Genomic DNA, 18,162 nt, shown 5'->3' with positions numbered 1-18,162 from the left:
TATTCTCCTCTGGTGAATCAATGATTGTCGATGATTATGATTTGGTGATTGAATTTATTGTTGAATGGTGTACGATTATATTATTGATTTCCAAATTTGTGTGAGAATTGAATGATTGCGTTGGTTGTTCTCTGGTGTACGATGTAGCTAAGAAAGGAAAACGGAGTGGAGATTCGGAAAAAGGAGCCTGATGGTTAATTAATTTAATATGGTATTAGCTACACTTATTATTAAAAAAGATAAATCTAGTATAGAAAAAGGACATCTTTGGTAAAAAAGCGTATCTATTATATAAAAAAGTGTATATATATTCTGAAAAAAGTGTATCTAGGATAATTTGTAACGATCCGTATGTAAATTTGGGGTTATTTTTGTGTACTTGAGAATTGTACCTACGACAGTAAAAAGTGTATCTACATAATTAAAAAGCGTATATAGAATTCTGGTAGAAAGTGTACCTACGACAGTAAAAAGTGTATCTGAGATTTGGTAAAAAAAAAAAAAAAAAAAAAAAAAAAAAAAGTATCTATATTATTAAAAAGTGTATATAGAATTCTGGTAAAAAGTGTACCTACGATAGTCAAAAGTGTATTTGAGATTTGTTAAAAAAAAAAAAAAAAAAATTACCTTGTATATATATTCTAATGTATATAGTGCGTTCTCACCGTTCTCATCGAGTGATCGTTCTCACCGGATCCTAAATCTATATATATATATATATATATATATATATATATATATATATATATATATATATATATATATATATATATATATATATATATATATATATATATATATATATATAGAAATAGGATCCTATAAGTCCACCATTTTAGGTTGAGTCCATGAGTCCTCATCTAAGCCATTGAATCTTAAAAAATGGATAGTTGAGATTAAAAGATAAAAGACACACAATTCACACTGCCTATGCATAATTAATTGTTTGTCTCTTTTACACCAATTTCCCATACCCTAATTAATTCTTTCTCTTATAATTTCATTTACCTCTCATTTTTATTTCATTTTCAAACAAATCAAAATTTTTATTTCCGCATAAAATGAAAGCCACTTCATAAAAAGCTCCGTAAATCTTCATTCGGACTCCGATTAGGGCGAAATAAAGGCCTAAATTTATTATTTTTTCGAGCCCGTCGTAATGGTGATATTTTTATATACCATTGAGTTTTCAAAATATTTAGTATTGATCGATTGTGCTCGAAATATAATGGTTTGTGTTTGTTTCTTATTAATTTTTATTGGATTTTGTTGAAATCGCTGCTTAGGTATTTAAAATGGTTTGATAAGTTTAAATATAGTGATTTGTATGATTTATTTTTTTGATGAATTATATCTAAATTTTTTAATTATTAATTGTAATTTTTTTAGGAAGATGGAGATGATGATGATAGGTCGTTGGCGATATTGATTGATGATGAAGATGTTGATATGTCCTTGGTGTTATAGATTGATCGGTTGTGCTTGGTATATAATGGTTTGTGTTTGTTTCTTATTAATTTTTGTTGGATTTTGTTGAAATCGTTGCTTAGGTATTTAAAATGGCTTGATAATTTTAAATATAGTGATTTGTAGATTGTTTTTTTGATGAATTATATCTATATTTTTTAATTATTAATTGTAGTTTTTTTATGAAGATGGAGATGATGATGATGATGATGATGATGATGATGATGATGATGATGATAACTCGTTGGTGATATTGATTGATGATGAAGATGTTGATATGTCTTTGGTGTTATAGATTGACGATGAAGATGTGAGATTTAGATTGATTGATTTAGATTGATGATTGTTGATGAACGTTGTAACTTCAATTATATAGTGTGTATTCTTGTAAGGGTGTAACTTCAAGTAGTGTGTAACTTCAGTTGTATATCATGTAACTTCAGTTTTGTAAGGGTGTAACTTTAGTACTTTATGAGTGTAACTTTAATCTTGTAAAGTCATTTTGTATATACAAGTTTGAATATTACTAATTTGAATGTTTGTAATTTTAGCACAAGTTATGTAACTTTAGTGCTTCATGAGTGTAACTTTAGTGCTTTATGAGTATAACTTTAATTTTTCACGAGTGTAACTTTAATCTTTTAGGGTCATTTTGTATATAAAATTTTAAATTTATTAATTTGAATTTTTGTAATTTTAGCACAAGTTTATGTAACTTTATTGATTTACGAGTGTAACTTTAGTGTTTTGCGAGTGTAACTTTTATCTTTGAAGGGTGTAACTTTAGTTCTTTGGTCATTTTGTATATGTAAAATTTGAATTTGTGTAACTTTATCACATGTCTATCTAATTTGAATTGTTGAAGGTGTAACTTTAATATGTGGCGTGTATAACTTTAACAAAGCAAGTGTGTAACTTTAGTTCGTTCCACCACCCTCGCCTCTTCATTCAGAATCCAATTAATTATATGAGTAAATTAATTAATTAAGTTCAAGTAAAAATAGTGTAACTTCAAGTGGGCATGGTGTAATTTCAAGCAAATGAGATAATTTCAAGCAAATAGGTGTAACTTCCGAGTAATTAGCCGTACTCAAAATTTTGAAAACTCAATGGTATTCAAAAATATTATCATTGCGTCGGGCTCGAAAAAATAATAAATATAGGATTTTGTTTCGCCTTAATCGGAGTCCGTATGAATATTTACGGAGTCTTTTACGAACCCGCTTTGATTTTACGCGGGTATGAAATTTCGTTATAATATTTTGATAATTGAAATATAGATGATAGTATATTAATTTAATAAATTAGTTGATAGGAAAGAGAAAATAATTGATTAGAAAAATTGGTAATTGAAATTATGGGAGACAAAGCATTAATTGCATGTTGGATGAGTGTTTTTTTGTTTTAATCTCAACCATTCATCTTGTAAGATCAAATGTTAGAGATGTGGACTTATGGACTCAACCAAATTTGTGGACTCATCTGAACATATCTCTCTCTCTCTCTCTCTCTCTCTCTCTCTCTCTCTCTCTCTCTCTCTCTCTCTCTCTCTCTCTCTCTCTCTCTCTCTCTCTCTCTCTCTCTATATATATATATATATATATATATATATATATATATATATATATATATATATATATATATATATATATATATAAAATATAAAGCTGGTTGAAGCAACGTGGATGCGCCACGTGTCAACCCAGCTTTAAATACAAGTATTATTTACAGCTGAAAATTAAATATAAACATAATAAATGCGGTATAAATCTCAGCAAAATATTAATTATAATTTAATAAATTTTATTATAAAATTACATTAAATAATTACGGTGATTTGATTCTAAATTTATTAAAAAATTATTTTGATAAAAATTCTAAAATGTAAATAATTACGTTTTTTTGCGAAAAATGCTTTAAATTGAGTATAATTTTCATTGTATTCATTGAAATATTTTGATTTGTAGATATGATTAAAGTGAGTGTCTCATAATGTTTTATGTTTACATAAAAAGATATTTTGAGAAAGTTATAAAACTTAGAGCATTAAATCTTAAGAAAAATATATTTGGAAGAGTCATTGTATTTCTTAAAAACATAACTTACAGAAAACTACTAAGAGATAAGTTTTTATGTGGGAATGAAAAATTATATTGCGAGAAATTGAATATTTTGATAGGTTTAAATAGTGTGATAACGAGTATGTGTACGAGTATGTATGTACACAGTGATCGCGAGTGCATTTGAATAATCAAAACAAAAGTAATGATTATTAAATAATTTAGTATTATAAACGATATGAAAAAGTAGAAAAAACGTTACATTTTTCTTTTTCATTTAAAATATGTATATGTCAAGTATAAATATTGATTATGACTAGCTAAATATTGCTTTTAGTTAAATATTTTATATGTTATCTTTTAAATACTTTGAAGTTATACTTCAAAAAATATTATTTGAGAAAGTTTAACCTATTTTATTTACAAGTAAACTCTTAATCATCATTTATATATAATTGTTTAAGAATACAAATGTTTGACACAATAACACATGCAAGAGAATTGAGGATGATGCAATTAGGCGAATTAAAGCTAAGTTTGGGGTGCTAATGTGAGCCTTGAATGGCTATGTAATCAGGCGAGTTAATTAGGTAGTCCTTTTGTGCTGTGGGGGGTTCGAACCCCTCACTTGATTGTAATTATTGGAAAGTTTTTGATATTTATATTTATATTCACATTTTCACCAAAAAAAAAGGGTTATTTCATGGCAATAATCCATCCTAAGCCTCATCTTCTCATATTAATCTATCCTATTGTTTAACTGAGAAAAATCTCATCTTTAACACCATTTAACTTATAGTAGACCGACCCAATTTTTGACCTAATATTCCAGGTTTCTAAACAAGTGACCATATGGATCCCTTTCTTCTTTTTTTGTTTTTCTTCATTTCCTCTATCTTCTTCTTCTTTCTTCAAACCCCAGTCTCCCACCATAACTCATCTCATCTCACCATCCATAGCAGCCCAACAACGCCCATTACCACCACTCAACAATCTCCAAAATCACCGCCGTAATTAACACCACCATACCTCCGCTGAACTGCGACAACACTTCGACACCAACAATTTTTGATCTAACCAAACAAACACAGAAAAATCAAAATTCCAAACCATAAAAATTCCTCTAAAATTGGATTTGTTTGTTAACTCCCTCATCAAAAATATGTAGTAACTCCCTCGCCACCGCCTGACGCGGCTATCCCCACCGATAGCGCCATCGACGAAAATAAGATCCGGCTAGAATCGCTGGAATTGCAACAACTTGTCTGAGATTGGCGGCATTTTTAAGAGCGAGATTTCTAAGATCGCTTCGAGTATACTACCGTTCAGCGTTGAAGGGGATTTGTCAGTTCAGGATTATGTGAATCAAATTAAAATTGGATTTGCTTTGGAATTTTGGGCTTAATTTGGTTTGAATTTCTGGGCTTGACTTTAAAGAATTTGTGGGTTTATTATTGTCAATTTTGCTGCATATTTGTGTTTTTGGTTTCAAGTTTAATAGCAGGGCTAGTGGAGATGGTGGTGGGTGGATGATGAGGGGAAAGTGTGGTTGGCAGTTGATGATAAGGAGATTGATAGCAATTAAAATGGTGGATTGATGGTTAATTATTAATGGAGGTGGAGGAAGGAGAGAGATAAATATGTGTCGGAATTTTTTTTTTTTTTTTAATGTGACTTGCTCAATAGGTAGCAGGTTACCCGGTGTATTGTGAGATAAATGATGCGATAGTCCAGATATTTCTCAGTTAAAATATAGTATGGATTAATATGAGAAGGAGAGACATAGTTTGGATTATTGTTATGAAATAACCCCAAAAAAAAACACATGCAAGACACAATCAAAACATCTGTATAAGTTGAGTTTGAACTCTATATGTTTGATACATAAATATCACACATTATACATAAAAAATTAAAAATTACATAAAATTATATTCACATCATTTTGAACAATTATAAATTGACTTGGAACATAACGTATCGTGAAATGATACAATTTGAGAACTTAATGTTGATTGTTCCATTATTCGAATAAATTTTATTTTAATTAATATGATATTTGAGCAGCCACAAAAAAATTTATAAAACTTTGATACTGCATAATTAATTATCACTTATTAGCTTTTATTAAAATTGTATGTATTTTATTTTAAAACACTGAAGTTAATCCTAAAAAAAAATAATTTGAGAAATTTTAATTATTTTTATTTATAAGTAAAAATATTAAAGGTCATATATAAATTATGTTATTTTTCTTCAATCCTCCCTACTACTAAGAGAATAAAAATTCTCTTAGTTTCCCTCCAAAAAGCATCTAGCTAAATAGGGTAATAATTCTTCCATTACATTATTATCTTTTCAATGAATATATTCTTATAAATAAACTCTAATTTTTTAAATAAATTCATAATTATAATTTTTTTCATTAAAATAAAATAAAATTGGTATTAAACTATAAAGTATAAGTTGCTAAATTTTTCAGTAATGCAATAATTATTGCTGTAGAGAATAACTTGACACATGCTTACTATTAGCTTCGTGACAAAAAATATTCACTAAAAAAAATTCACAACTTAAATAAATTTTTTTATTAGTTTTCCATTTCATTTTTTTGTTTCATATCAAAATACAATTGAGTGAACTGATAAATATTAATGAGGTGTAAATTTAAAAAGTATATAAATCCTCCTATATACTAAGATAATACAACTTCTCTAAAATTTTCCCTACAAAGTGCTCAAACTTATGTATGGAAACAAATTAGATTTTCATTTATTAAACTAATATTCCATTTAAAATAATCTATACATAAAAACTGTATCTCCTATTATTAACTTCGTGACGATTTTTTTTTTATAATAATTTGATGTAATTAAAATATTTTCATAAAAAAAAACACAATTCATGGAATTATTCAATTCTTTTGATTAATTTTAATATTAGTTATTTTTTATAAAAACATTTGAGATATAAATCTAAAATCTATAACTAATACACTAAAAATTAAAAGACTATATTTACCGCGCATTTGCGCGGGATCTATACTAGTTATTATAACTAAATTTTAAAACAGATCGCGCGAAGCGCTTGATACTACCTAGTATACACTAAATTTGGTCAACTTTTGGCTAAAACAAGAGGTTAAAAGAATTGGTGGGATCCAAAACGAAGCTAGTTCCAATTTTGTTAAGAGGATAGGGCGGGAAACGCTCCAGTTTAAACCAAACTTCTTTTTTAATTTTATTTTTTAGCGCTCCACTTTTTAGGGCTCAAATTCAACATGCCTTTCCACAAAAATTAGTTAATTACTACTCCCTCTTATTCATTTTAACTTTCCCCCTTTTCTTTTTCATCTAAGAGAATAAAAATTCTCTTAGTTTCCCTCCAAAAAGCATCTAGCTAAATAGGGTAATAATTCTTCCATTACATTATTATCTTTTCAATGAATATATTCTTATAAATAAACTCTAATTTTTTAAATAAATTCATAATTATAATTTTTTTCATTAAAATAAAATAAAATTGGTATTAAACTATAAAGTATAAGTTGCTAAATTTTTCAGTAATGCAATAATTATTGCTGTAGAGAATAACTTGACACATGCTTACTATTAGCTTCGTGACAAAAAATATTCACTAAAAAAAATTCACAACTTAAATAAATTTTTTTATTAGTTTTCCATTTCATTTTTTTGTTTCATATCAAAATACAATTGAGTGAACTGATAAATATTAATGAGGTGTAAATTTAAAAAGTATATAAATCCTCCTATATACTAAGATAATACAACTTCTCTAAAATTTTCCCTACAAAGTGCTCAAACTTATGTATGGAAACAAATTAGATTTTCATTTATTAAACTAATATTCCATTTAAAATAATCTATACATAAAAACTGTATCTCCTATTATTAACTTCGTGACGATTTTTTTTTATAATAATTTGATGTAATTAAAATATTTTCATAAAAAAAAACACAATTCATGGAATTATTCAATTCTTTTGATTAATTTTAATATTAGTTATTTTTTATAAAAACATTTGAGATATAAATCTAAAATCTATAACTAATACACTAAAAATTAAAAGACTATATTTACCGCGCATTTGCGCGGATCTATACTAGTTATTATAACTAAATTTTAAAACAGATCGCGTAAGTCATTGATACTACCTAGTATACACTAAATTTGGTCAACTTTTGGCTAAAACAAGAGGTTAAAAGAATTGGTGGGATCCAAAACGAAGCTAGTTCCAATTTTGTTAAGAGGATAGGGCGGGAAACGCTCCAGTTTAAACCAAACTTCTTTTTTAATTTTATTTTTTAGCGCTCCACTTTTTAGGGCTCAAATTCAACATGCCTTTCCACAAAAATTAGTTAATTACTACTCCCTCTTATTCATTTTAACTTTCCCCCTTTTCTTTTTCATCTATTCATATAACTCTTCCCCTTTCCTTATTTAGTAAAGTTTTATACTTATTTTAATCACCTTACCCCACAATAATACCTCACAATACTCATACTTTATCTTATTTTAATCACCTTACCCCACAACAATACTTATTTTAATCATCTTACCCCACAATAATACCTTCCCTCTCTCCAATTACCTTACACCACCACAATACTTTACAATAAAATAATCCTATCCTTAATTTGCGTGCCCTTTTGAAAGGGGAAGGTTAAAATGAATAGGAGGGAGTACTTCACTCATTTTCTGTTTCCCACACTTGGGGTTTCTTCTTGAAATCCAACCATTTCTTTAATTAATTATTCCCTTGGGAAAATGAGTGGAATTCGTCTGAATTTGGAGGATCCGATTAAAGATGGTGTTACCCGGGTTAGATTCGCTCCTCAATCCAACGATCTTCTTATCTCTTCTTGGGATTCTGTGAGTTTCTATCCTTCTTCTTCTTCTTCTTCTTCTTCTTCTGTTCAATCTGTTGATTTTAGTTCAAACCTCACTCAATTTCAACCTTAGTTTTGGATTTGATTTCTGGGGTTTGATGACTGTAGAGTATAAGATTATACGATGTCGATAAGAATGAGCTGAGATTAGAAGCTCAAACTGAAGCGGCCGTTCTCGATTGCTGTTTCCAGAATCACTCCACTGCTTTCTCTGTTGCTTCTGATGGTTCCGTTTTCAGGTACCCTTTTACTCCTTCTGTCCCATTCAATTCTTTACCTATTCTTCGTAAAAAAAAGGTAAACAACTGACTGAGACGAGACAGGAGGCTACATGGGTTGTGGATTGTCATCCCCTTTGCTGATTGGAAATGACTGCAGTTGTGGATACTGACTTTGCATGTCTAGCATTGCCATAAGGGGAGGGGAGGGGCGATTTTTTTGCAATTCTTCAGTTACTAGATATTGCAGTAGTTTTTTCAAGACAAAGTTCAAAACGTCATTGACCAAGTTTGCTTTTCAATTTTAAAAGTTTACTCATTCGGAGTTAACCATATTACAAGGACCTGAATTATGACAATATATAGCTTTAAGGACCTACAATTCTAAAGCATAGCTTTAAGGACCTAAGGTGATCTTTCCGTTAAATATAACTGAAGAGTGAAGAGTGTTTTGTCATTTGTCGATGCTGCTTTTTTTTACCTTTAAAATTGAATAGTGCATGCCAACTGCCAAGACAAATTCTTAATTTGGTTTAATTCATTCACCCATTAACACAGATTCTTATTTTAATGTACCAAAAAAAAAACAAATTTTTATTTTTAAGACGGTATTATCCGTCTTAAGCTTTTTAGACGGCTCAAATATCATCACTTATACATATACGATGAATATATTATTTTTCCTTATGTATTCTTATATATACAACACAAGCGATGAATTCTAAGCCCTTCTTAAAATGGATAGTGCCGTCTAGGGAATTTACTAATCATTTATTTAGTACTATCCTTTACACACTCTTTTAAGTGTGACAATTTGAGCTAAATTCATTTGTGATAATGCTAGTTTTAATCAAATAGAATTATCTTTGTTAAAAAGTGATAAATAAAAGGTGTCAAAACATTGTAATATAACGCTAACTTTAATAAAACTCGAACCAACTCCATTACATTAAATTGGCTTTTTAAGGTTATTGATCCGGGTAGTATTCTTTAAAAAAACGTAGTTGCTCATTCATGGACGCACTTTACTCTTTCACGGACTTTTTGTGATTTATTTTCCATACCTTACCCTTCCCCCAAAAAACCAAAAAAAAAACACAAACACTCTCTAATTCTCTTCCTCACAAGATTAATCAAATCCGTCAAATTAATTAACTATAGATACTAATTCTCATGTCGATTAAGTTATAACTTGTTAACGATGCTACATGTAGATTAAACTATTTAGACTGATGAAATTAGGATTTATAGAAATAATTATCAATTAAAAATTTATGGTCCAAAACTAAATGTTGAAACCTGGTATTTATAGAAATAATTATCAATTAAAAATTTATGGTCCAAAACTAAATTTATGGTCCAATACTCATTTTACATCCCACTTATAAATAAAACAAGTATTTTACTAATATTTATGCATTTTGCTTTTGTCTTATCTATATTATTTGCCATGTTCTTTTAAATTGAAAATGTCTGAGCTGAATTAAAATGAGTTGTAGCCTGTAGACTGTAGTCAATTAGTCTCTATTTTTAGTGAGACTGTGTTGTAATGGACAAAGCCTCCTAGGAAGAAAAAAATTTGGAATTTTTAGCTTATTAATTACAGTTTTGTCTTGTTCATCGTTGGCTTACGTTGCAAGTGTATACCCTCTTAGACTTAAACGAAGCTTTTAACGGACGTTAATTTGAGGTCCTTAAAACACCCTAAAAAAGATTGAGGTCCTTAAACTTCTAAAAACCAATAATTTAGGTCCTTTTACTATTGTTTACTCATTCGGAGCGGTAGTTTTGTTTTTGCTGCCTTACTGAGAATCACATGTCACTATCTCGAATTTGGCTGTTCCTGTAGGCATGACTTGCAAACTGGAACTTGTAATGATGTTGGACAACATGATGATTCAGCTACCTGCATTGAATATTCTGATGAAACAAGTGAGTAAGATGTGTATATCAGCCTGGTGGTATAAATTACAATGTAAACTTCGTTTGTTGTACTAGGATTTATTTTTCTCCCGCGTTTCTCATGTTGTACAACTAAATTTGTCAATTTTTGTGAGCTCGACTTCATTGCTAGGGATACAATGTCATGTACATAGAATGCAAAAGGTTTTATATATGTTTCAATCATTTTTTGGTATATTCTATGGTGTACCTTGGTGTTTTCGGTTTTCTATGTGTTACCCCTAACTTTTTGAAAATTTATGGTGTACACCTAAACTCTACACTAGTCTTTACCATGACCTTATTGGTCATCTTTATTAACTTTGTCCCTTCGTTGATCTATCAATCCATCTATTAATCCAACCAATTACCCATTGACCTACCTATTTACCTATTAACTCACACTACGAACTCACCCAACAATTTATGAGGTAACTGAATAATCCATCCACTCACCGTAGATGATCACTTCATGCTTCGTGGATGTATAACTAGTAGTTTGTGGTTGTTAAAGGTAGCTTGTGATAGTTTCTATAGAGGAGGGTTTAAAGAGGTCATGGTAGCGACTAGAGTTCAAGGGTACACCTTAAATTTTAAAAAGCGCAGGGGTACAACTAATAAAACCCAAAAGCTCAGGGTACACCATATAATTTCCTTCCTTTTTTTGAAGAAGAAGACACTTGTTTCTTCTGAGTAATCACATATATCTGCTTGCTCATTTTAGTAATTTGCGACAGCAAGCAACTAGCAGTTCCTTTTCGGGTTAATGTAACATTCTCTGGAGTAAATCAAATGATTGCAAAATAAATGACGCTGTTGAATCCCTGAAAGCCTCCTACTTTACTCTTAAAGCTGCATTAATTTCTGCTCTTACAATCTTAAAAGACATCGAAATTATTTTGATCATAGCCAATGATGTATCTTTAGCTCTTAATTTGCGTGAAGTTCTTGGACTGATGTCTTTTTGCACATAGTTTAATTTGTGTAAATTTTTGTCTTTAAATTAATGGATGTGTCATTGCCAGATGATCTTCTTTCCTGAATTTTACAGGCCAAGTGATAACTACTGGCTGGGATAAGAAGATGTTATCCTGGGAGCCACGCTCATTTAAGGTCCCACGAAGTTCAGTTGGTTTTACTTCACATGCGGAGTCAATTTCGCTCTGTCGATTTGAATTGCTAGTAGGCACAGGATCGTTGGTACATAAATATGACTTGCGGAAATTGGGTGGAGCAGTTCAAGCAGAGGAGTTACCGATGAGTATTTCTATAAGATGTGTACGAGCCATGGCAGTCTGGGAAGGTAGCTCTTGCCTATTGCATAATCCATTTTATGAGTGATAAAGCTCTTAAAGCATTCCCTCCCCCTCCTTCAATGACCCATGCATTCCCTTTGTTTACATATTGGCCATTTGTTGGTGTGGTGTTCAACTTTTGTGTAATATCCTCACCTTTCTGAAAATCTTTTAATTTGACACCATAGCCATACGCTAATGACTCTCTATCTTTGGTTCAAGGTTTTGCTGTTGGGTCAGATGATGGTCGTGTAACATTGCAAACAAATTTGTACGAGATGGGGTAATTTTCTTGTTCTAATAATGCCTGAATGTGTGGAATGAATGCTTTATAAAACCCACAATGGTATATTCTATAACCTATGAAGCTAGGGTTAAGGTAGCATGCAGCTGAACTTCCTAAACTCTAATGTTTGTGGATTCACATAGCATGGAAGTAGTTGTCGCTTCAAATATGCATAACTTTATGTCATTTTCTGACCAACTACACATTGGCACCAGTGAGATAGTATTTGTATATCTCTTGTTCTATATGTACACTAATACAAGCCGTTGCTCAAAAGGCACATGAATATATTTGGCAATCCTTCAAACTGGATTTACACAGCACAATTCTCTGGTGTAATAATGTTTCTCTGATGGATGATGCCTTTTCAACTTGCTAGTTGGAGTAATATATGTTGTGTGTTCATGTATAACAGGTATACATTTCGTTGTGCTCCAAAATCAAAGAACAGGAAGTATCATCATGTAACTGTGAATGATATTGCCTTCTCACGGTACGTATAACGTATTCCTCATCTGAATCACTGATTATTTCTTCCAATGGTTTAAAGGGTGATCATTATGTTGGTCTCTAGTGTCCCAGGTGTGTTTGTCACTGGAGATTACGAGGGACATGTCATTGCGTGGGATGCCAAATGTCAGAAAAGATTGTTGGAGGTATGCCTTATCAATCTTAACTTCAGCAGTGCTGCTTAATATACCTGATTAGCGTGGGAATCAGCAAAGTTAATTGATTGGAGAGTTACAAGCCCATTGCATATTGAGCTTACTACTCTACATCATATTTGTTTTTTTTTTGTTTTCTTTTGAATTCACGGGAAAAAAAAACTACTTTGCTCCCTTAGGGTAGGACAAACATATTTCATCCTTCCACATGAGTGAGGAAAGTGAAAATCACTGGTTATCAACCCACCTCGAAAGACACAAATGTCCCAAATTGGGTGTAAAGTTAGTTACTCCCTTTGTTTCAAGTTTCAACACATTGTTTACATTTGATTAAAATACTCCTCATAAAATAATAAAAGTGTAAACATCTTGTTGAAACACGGAGGGAGTACTTTGTTGGTCTCACAAAGCAATGGACATACCTTGATCCCTAGGAAAAGAAAAGTTCGGTCTTAACATTTGTAGTGATAGAAAAATTATGTTGTATATCAGATCAGGATTCTATTTTGTATTGAAGAAGTGGGGAGGATCTTAAATATTGATCATAGGATCATCATCAGTCAACATCGTAAAATCATAGGATCGAATCGGGCAATTGATAACCATGCAATTATTCCTATTTCCTTCAATAACATGCGTCTGAAATATGATAAAGCATTTTCCCCCCTTTTCAAGTAGCACTTGTTGAATCTTCATAACCTACAATTATTTGTGAGCAGCTGCCAAGATATCCAAATTCTGTGGCTTCCTTATCCTACAACCACACAGGGGAGCTTTTGGCGATCGCCTCAAGTTATGCTTATCAAGAAGCTAATGAATTGTAAGCCTTTTCAAGCCCGGCCATGTTCAATTTGGTGTTATTTCTTAGGTGTCAGGGTGCTCTTCATTTCCTAAAACAAATCTAAAGGTCCATTTCCTCTAATACATTCAATTTAATTAATATTTCTCTCATGCATCGTCATCCATTACTCAAGATTACGACCGTTAAAAAAGAAATGAAGAGCATCCAAATTGATCGTTTATTATCCATAGAACTCTAGCCTGCGGAAAGGCCAGTCTGGAGTTGGATGTAGATAGCTCCCACAGTTGTGTTTAGGATCAAACCAATCTTGGCATGATGTGATACTAGTTAAGACCTATGAATGGCAACTCCAGGCCTATCGCCAGATCTCCAAATTCAATTAGCCTCTTGAAACTTGAAAGGTCTCGTGCTACTTTTAACGCGAGACCAACCCATATTTAACTTTAAATCTTACTGTATATACCCAATAACTATCAACCCAAAGAGTAACTACCTCATTTATTACAAATACAAGCCAGGCTCATGATATTAATATCATGATTCGTTAGACCGTCTCATATCACAATTTCTACCCTGAATTAGTATAATTGTCGCCAGAAAATCTGCGTCTATTCTCTCAATAACCTTGACCTCCAACCTTTTGTGAAACCCAGACTCACAGTACAGTTCTGTTTTGGTCCTGTTCTATACTTCTACTTGGATTTAGTCCAAAGATTGTGACCTCAATGTCTTGACATTATTATTATGTAAAATGTGTGATTCTTTACTGTCAATTTGTGATTTCTCAAGAGGAAACTTAAGGTAAACACCTGATTTCTATAACAGAGAAGACCATCCTCAGATATTCATACAAGAAATGAGATTTGCATCGGCTGGGAGCTCTGCTCGAAAATAGCTATTGTTCGACGTGTAGATGCTTTGGCCGTTGGTACCTAAGAAATGGTAAGGACTTGCCACTTCACGGATTTGATTACTTAGTACTCCCCTGGTATGATGTATTTTAGTAGGTAGTCGTTTAGTTCAAAAGTAATCCCTTCAGCACCCTCACGAGTTTCTTCCCTATACTTTTATCTTTTGACACTCATTCCCTTGATATAATTTTATCATGTTTTACATGATTTAAGGGTGATCGATCTGTCAAAAGGAGAGTTAGTGGGACACAAGATAGAGACATGAAAAAGGGACAAAGATCCGCACTCGGGCCCTCACTACCTTCTTATGGAACAAATGATCCGCACTTAGGCCCACACTACCTTCTTTGTACCATGATATGTAACTAGAAGGTCAATGTTTGGATGACACCAAGTGTTGGTTGAACTTGTAGTTTCTTTAATTGTAGGATTTTCCAACCCAATCATTTGTTTACTTTTGATTAAAATACTCCTTTCAAAGAAAAAAAGTAAACAAATAATGGTGTGGGAGGAACAACTCAGTCAAATTATCAATGTCTTAAACTAACTATTTAATAAAATTAATAAGTGATAGAAGTTGGAAGTTAGGAACCGACCTAGCGAAAATTTAAGTATGTGAATAAGCATTTTAATACTGGGTATGGTTTACTAAATATATTGAAAACTCCATAAAAAACTCTTACTTCTGATTAGAGCTGATTAAGTGCGGGTCGACCCGTTTGGCCCAGCCCGTTCGGCCCGCCAAAATAGCGGGCTTGGACAAGAAAAATCAAAAATTAAACGGGTAATGGACAAGAAAACTAGGCCCGCTAGAATAAATGGACGGACTTGGACTAAGCAAAATTGCCCATGGGCGGCCCGCTAGGCCCGCTATTAATAGTGACCTCATAAAAACCCTCAATCCTCGGACTTTCTCTACTCATTTCATTTGCAATTTGTACACTTTAAACCAATTAGGTAGCGCAAATGAATACTTATACCTTACGTATAAGTGGGAGATTGTCAGTATTTACACTTGTCGTATAAAGATTCTCCGAGAATGGACATGCTAACGTGATTGTTGTATAAATATACTATCTTCAAGTATTTACACGGGAGTGTATGTAACGGCTAACAGTGCCGCACAAATACCGAGGCAAAAATGAACTTTTGATGTTTGTAGCAGAACATTGCCAAACTTGTGTTTTTTTCCAAAATCAAGTAAGCTTATCTTTTGAAAATTAGTATACTTTTTTAAGGGTAAGCTTTTAAAGACAATTGTTAAGATTTAGGGGATGTAGCGATAATAAACTCGTGTTTTAATAGAAACACTAATTTTTGTATTTTATTTTAGTCAGGCCCGCGGGCCGGCCCGCTATCTTGAAGTGGGCGGGTACATACAAAGAAAAATGGCCCGCTGAGCGGGCTCGGGCTATAAAATACGGCCCGTCGGACACTTTTTTAGCGGCTAGGCCCGGCCCATGTTCGGCCCAAGCCCGCTTTTGATCAGCTCTACTTCTGATATGTTTATTTACCCTTTCCACTTCTAAACTAGTTCTTTTACCCATGCAATGCACGGGCTTATTCAAGTTCATGTATATGGTTTATCTGTTAAAAGAAGTAATATTCGATCGATGGTGAACTATGACCTCACACAACTAAGGAGATGTTTGGTTGGCGATTCACTCATATCAAATATGAATGAACTTAGAATGATTAAACACGCAAGTAGCTTTTATGTTACTTATATACATTATACGAAGCCTAATAAGTTGATTAATTAAATATAATTATAATTTATTGATTTTTGTAGAAAATAAAGATTTGTATAGAAAATTACTTGTGTGTGTAAATGCAACAAAGTATTTGCTCTATAAAATCAATAAGAAAGGTAATTGGTTCATTCAGTATATCTCCAAACTATACTCTATAGGACATACATATAAATATATAATAAATAAGTGATATAGTAAATAAAACAAATAATTTGATCTTATATATTGCAAAAATAGAAAAACCAAGCTTATGAGACATTTGTCTCTTAACTGAAAGGAAGAAACGCAATAAAAGACATCATCAATATCAACTGTCTCTCACATATTAACAAAAACATATCTAATTTGTCGAATATTTGGTGAAACTTGAAAAACGTTTGACCACATACATTTCTAATCGGTAATTTTAGACTCCAATTCTTTGAGTAATGCCTATCTTAAGTGGCCTGTATTTATAGATTCTAAATAGAATCTGAAGGTAAATGTAAATTATCCCTAGTAATTCAATATTAAGGTTTAATCCCTTCGCAATTAGGTCCATGCATTTGTTTTGTGCTAATGGTCAGCAATTTAAGCAATGTTGTGATGACCGAATTGATAACCTACATTAATGATCATTAAGAAGCAAGTTAGTCATTTACTCATACGCTATACTCGTACAGTATTGTAAATAAAAGGTTAAAAAACTCCTTATCAAATTCCATCATTGCCATAGTCTCAACTTTTAGAAACTATTTCGATTGGTACATCTTAAAGAAAGACAAATTAAAATATATTCTAACATGATATCTTCTAACAAAAAAAAATTGAGTAGCATACTTGCCACGTACCATTGCTATAATACATACAAGTGATCCTTCTGAAATAAGAATCAATTATCGCTACTCCTTCATATAAAAAACCAAACCAAAATGACCATTAAATACCAAAAATTGAGAGAGAAAGAGATAAAGATTGCACCAGAAGATAACTCGAAAAACTAATTGCGTAGAAAAAGAAATTATAAATACCTGCCATGACTGCCAGTTGTTGGAACATAGGACGTAAATTACCATCATCCAATGTAAAAAAAAAAAAGATTTGGGAAGTATTTGTTTTGTCATATTGAAAAATGAGTATAAATAAGGGCTTGTGAAATAAGAAACATAAAAATGAAGATGAAGAGGTGGTTTGATGACAAAATACTACGTGAAGTAGTAATGATGGAGTAAGAAAATATAGTTATTGAAGAGGGTAATTAAGATGGGGGAGATGAAGGGTCTCAAACTCTCTTTTACCGCTTTGTAAGACGGTAACTGACTAATTAAATTAAAAAATAAAATAAAATAAAGAAAAAAGTTTAATGATGAGTCACGCCACATAGCTACTTGGAGTTTGGTAGGTGATGCCACGTGTCGGTTAGGTAGGTGCTTAATTAGTCTTTTTATATTATTATATAGATATAGATGATGTTGGCAATTTCCTAAAATGACAAATTCATAAAAATGTTTTTTTGGTAATTGCCTACTCTATTATTGTGGTTTTTAGAACTTGTGATGCCACACCCTCTCTATACTTAACATTTACCATGTTTTTTTGTGTGCAGATCAAAAGTGGGTTCGCTGATGGAAAAGACTTGATTCTGAGTGTCGAGTCTGCCGTGATAATATAGCGTCGTTTGGTAAGTAGGTGATGATCCTATGAGACATCGCGTCAGGTTGCATGAAGCATTAATACGTGTATTATGTGAGTTTTTATCCTTGTATTGGATGCGTATGTTATATGGAGTACAACTTTTAATAGAGGTTACTCTTGTGTTCACTTTAAGCAGATTGAATGTATAGATCTCTACAGGTAGCAGATACGAATACATA

General features: G+C 31.6%; 1 protein-coding gene across 4 annotated transcripts; it reads left to right on the top strand.

Moving 5' to 3' along the window:
- Positions 1-8,230: 8,230 nt before the first annotated feature.
- LOC141623682 (mitotic checkpoint protein BUB3.3-like) lies at positions 8,231-18,115 on the top strand. 4 transcript variants are annotated; one of them, XR_012533518.1, is made up of 10 exons: positions 8,231-8,420; positions 8,546-8,676; positions 10,505-10,587; positions 11,648-11,899; positions 12,114-12,174; positions 12,593-12,670; positions 12,760-12,833; positions 13,562-13,662; positions 14,470-14,586; positions 17,895-18,115. XR_012533518.1 is itself a non-coding variant. In XM_074439830.1 (10 exons), the coding sequence occupies exons 1-9, from the start codon at positions 8,316-8,318 to the stop codon at positions 14,537-14,539; spliced, it is 963 nt and encodes a 320-aa protein (XP_074295931.1). In that variant the 5' UTR covers positions 8,232-8,315; the 3' UTR covers positions 14,540-14,586; positions 17,895-18,115. The 4 variants fall into 4 exon arrangements, 3 of the variants coding, with proteins under 3 accessions (XP_074295931.1, XP_074295932.1, XP_074295933.1); XM_074439830.1 differs by having other exon boundaries at positions 8,232-8,420; positions 12,752-12,833; XM_074439831.1 differs by lacking the exon at positions 17,895-18,115 and adding an exon at positions 14,769-15,142 and having other exon boundaries at positions 8,232-8,420; positions 12,752-12,833.
- Positions 18,116-18,162: the final 47 nt, after the last annotated feature.

Source organism: Silene latifolia, chromosome X (genome assembly GCF_048544455.1).
Source record: "Silene latifolia isolate original U9 population chromosome X, ASM4854445v1, whole genome shotgun sequence".
NCBI lineage: Eukaryota > Viridiplantae > Streptophyta > Magnoliopsida > Caryophyllales > Caryophyllaceae > Silene > Silene latifolia.
This window is presented reverse-complemented; position numbering and strand designations above follow the sequence as displayed.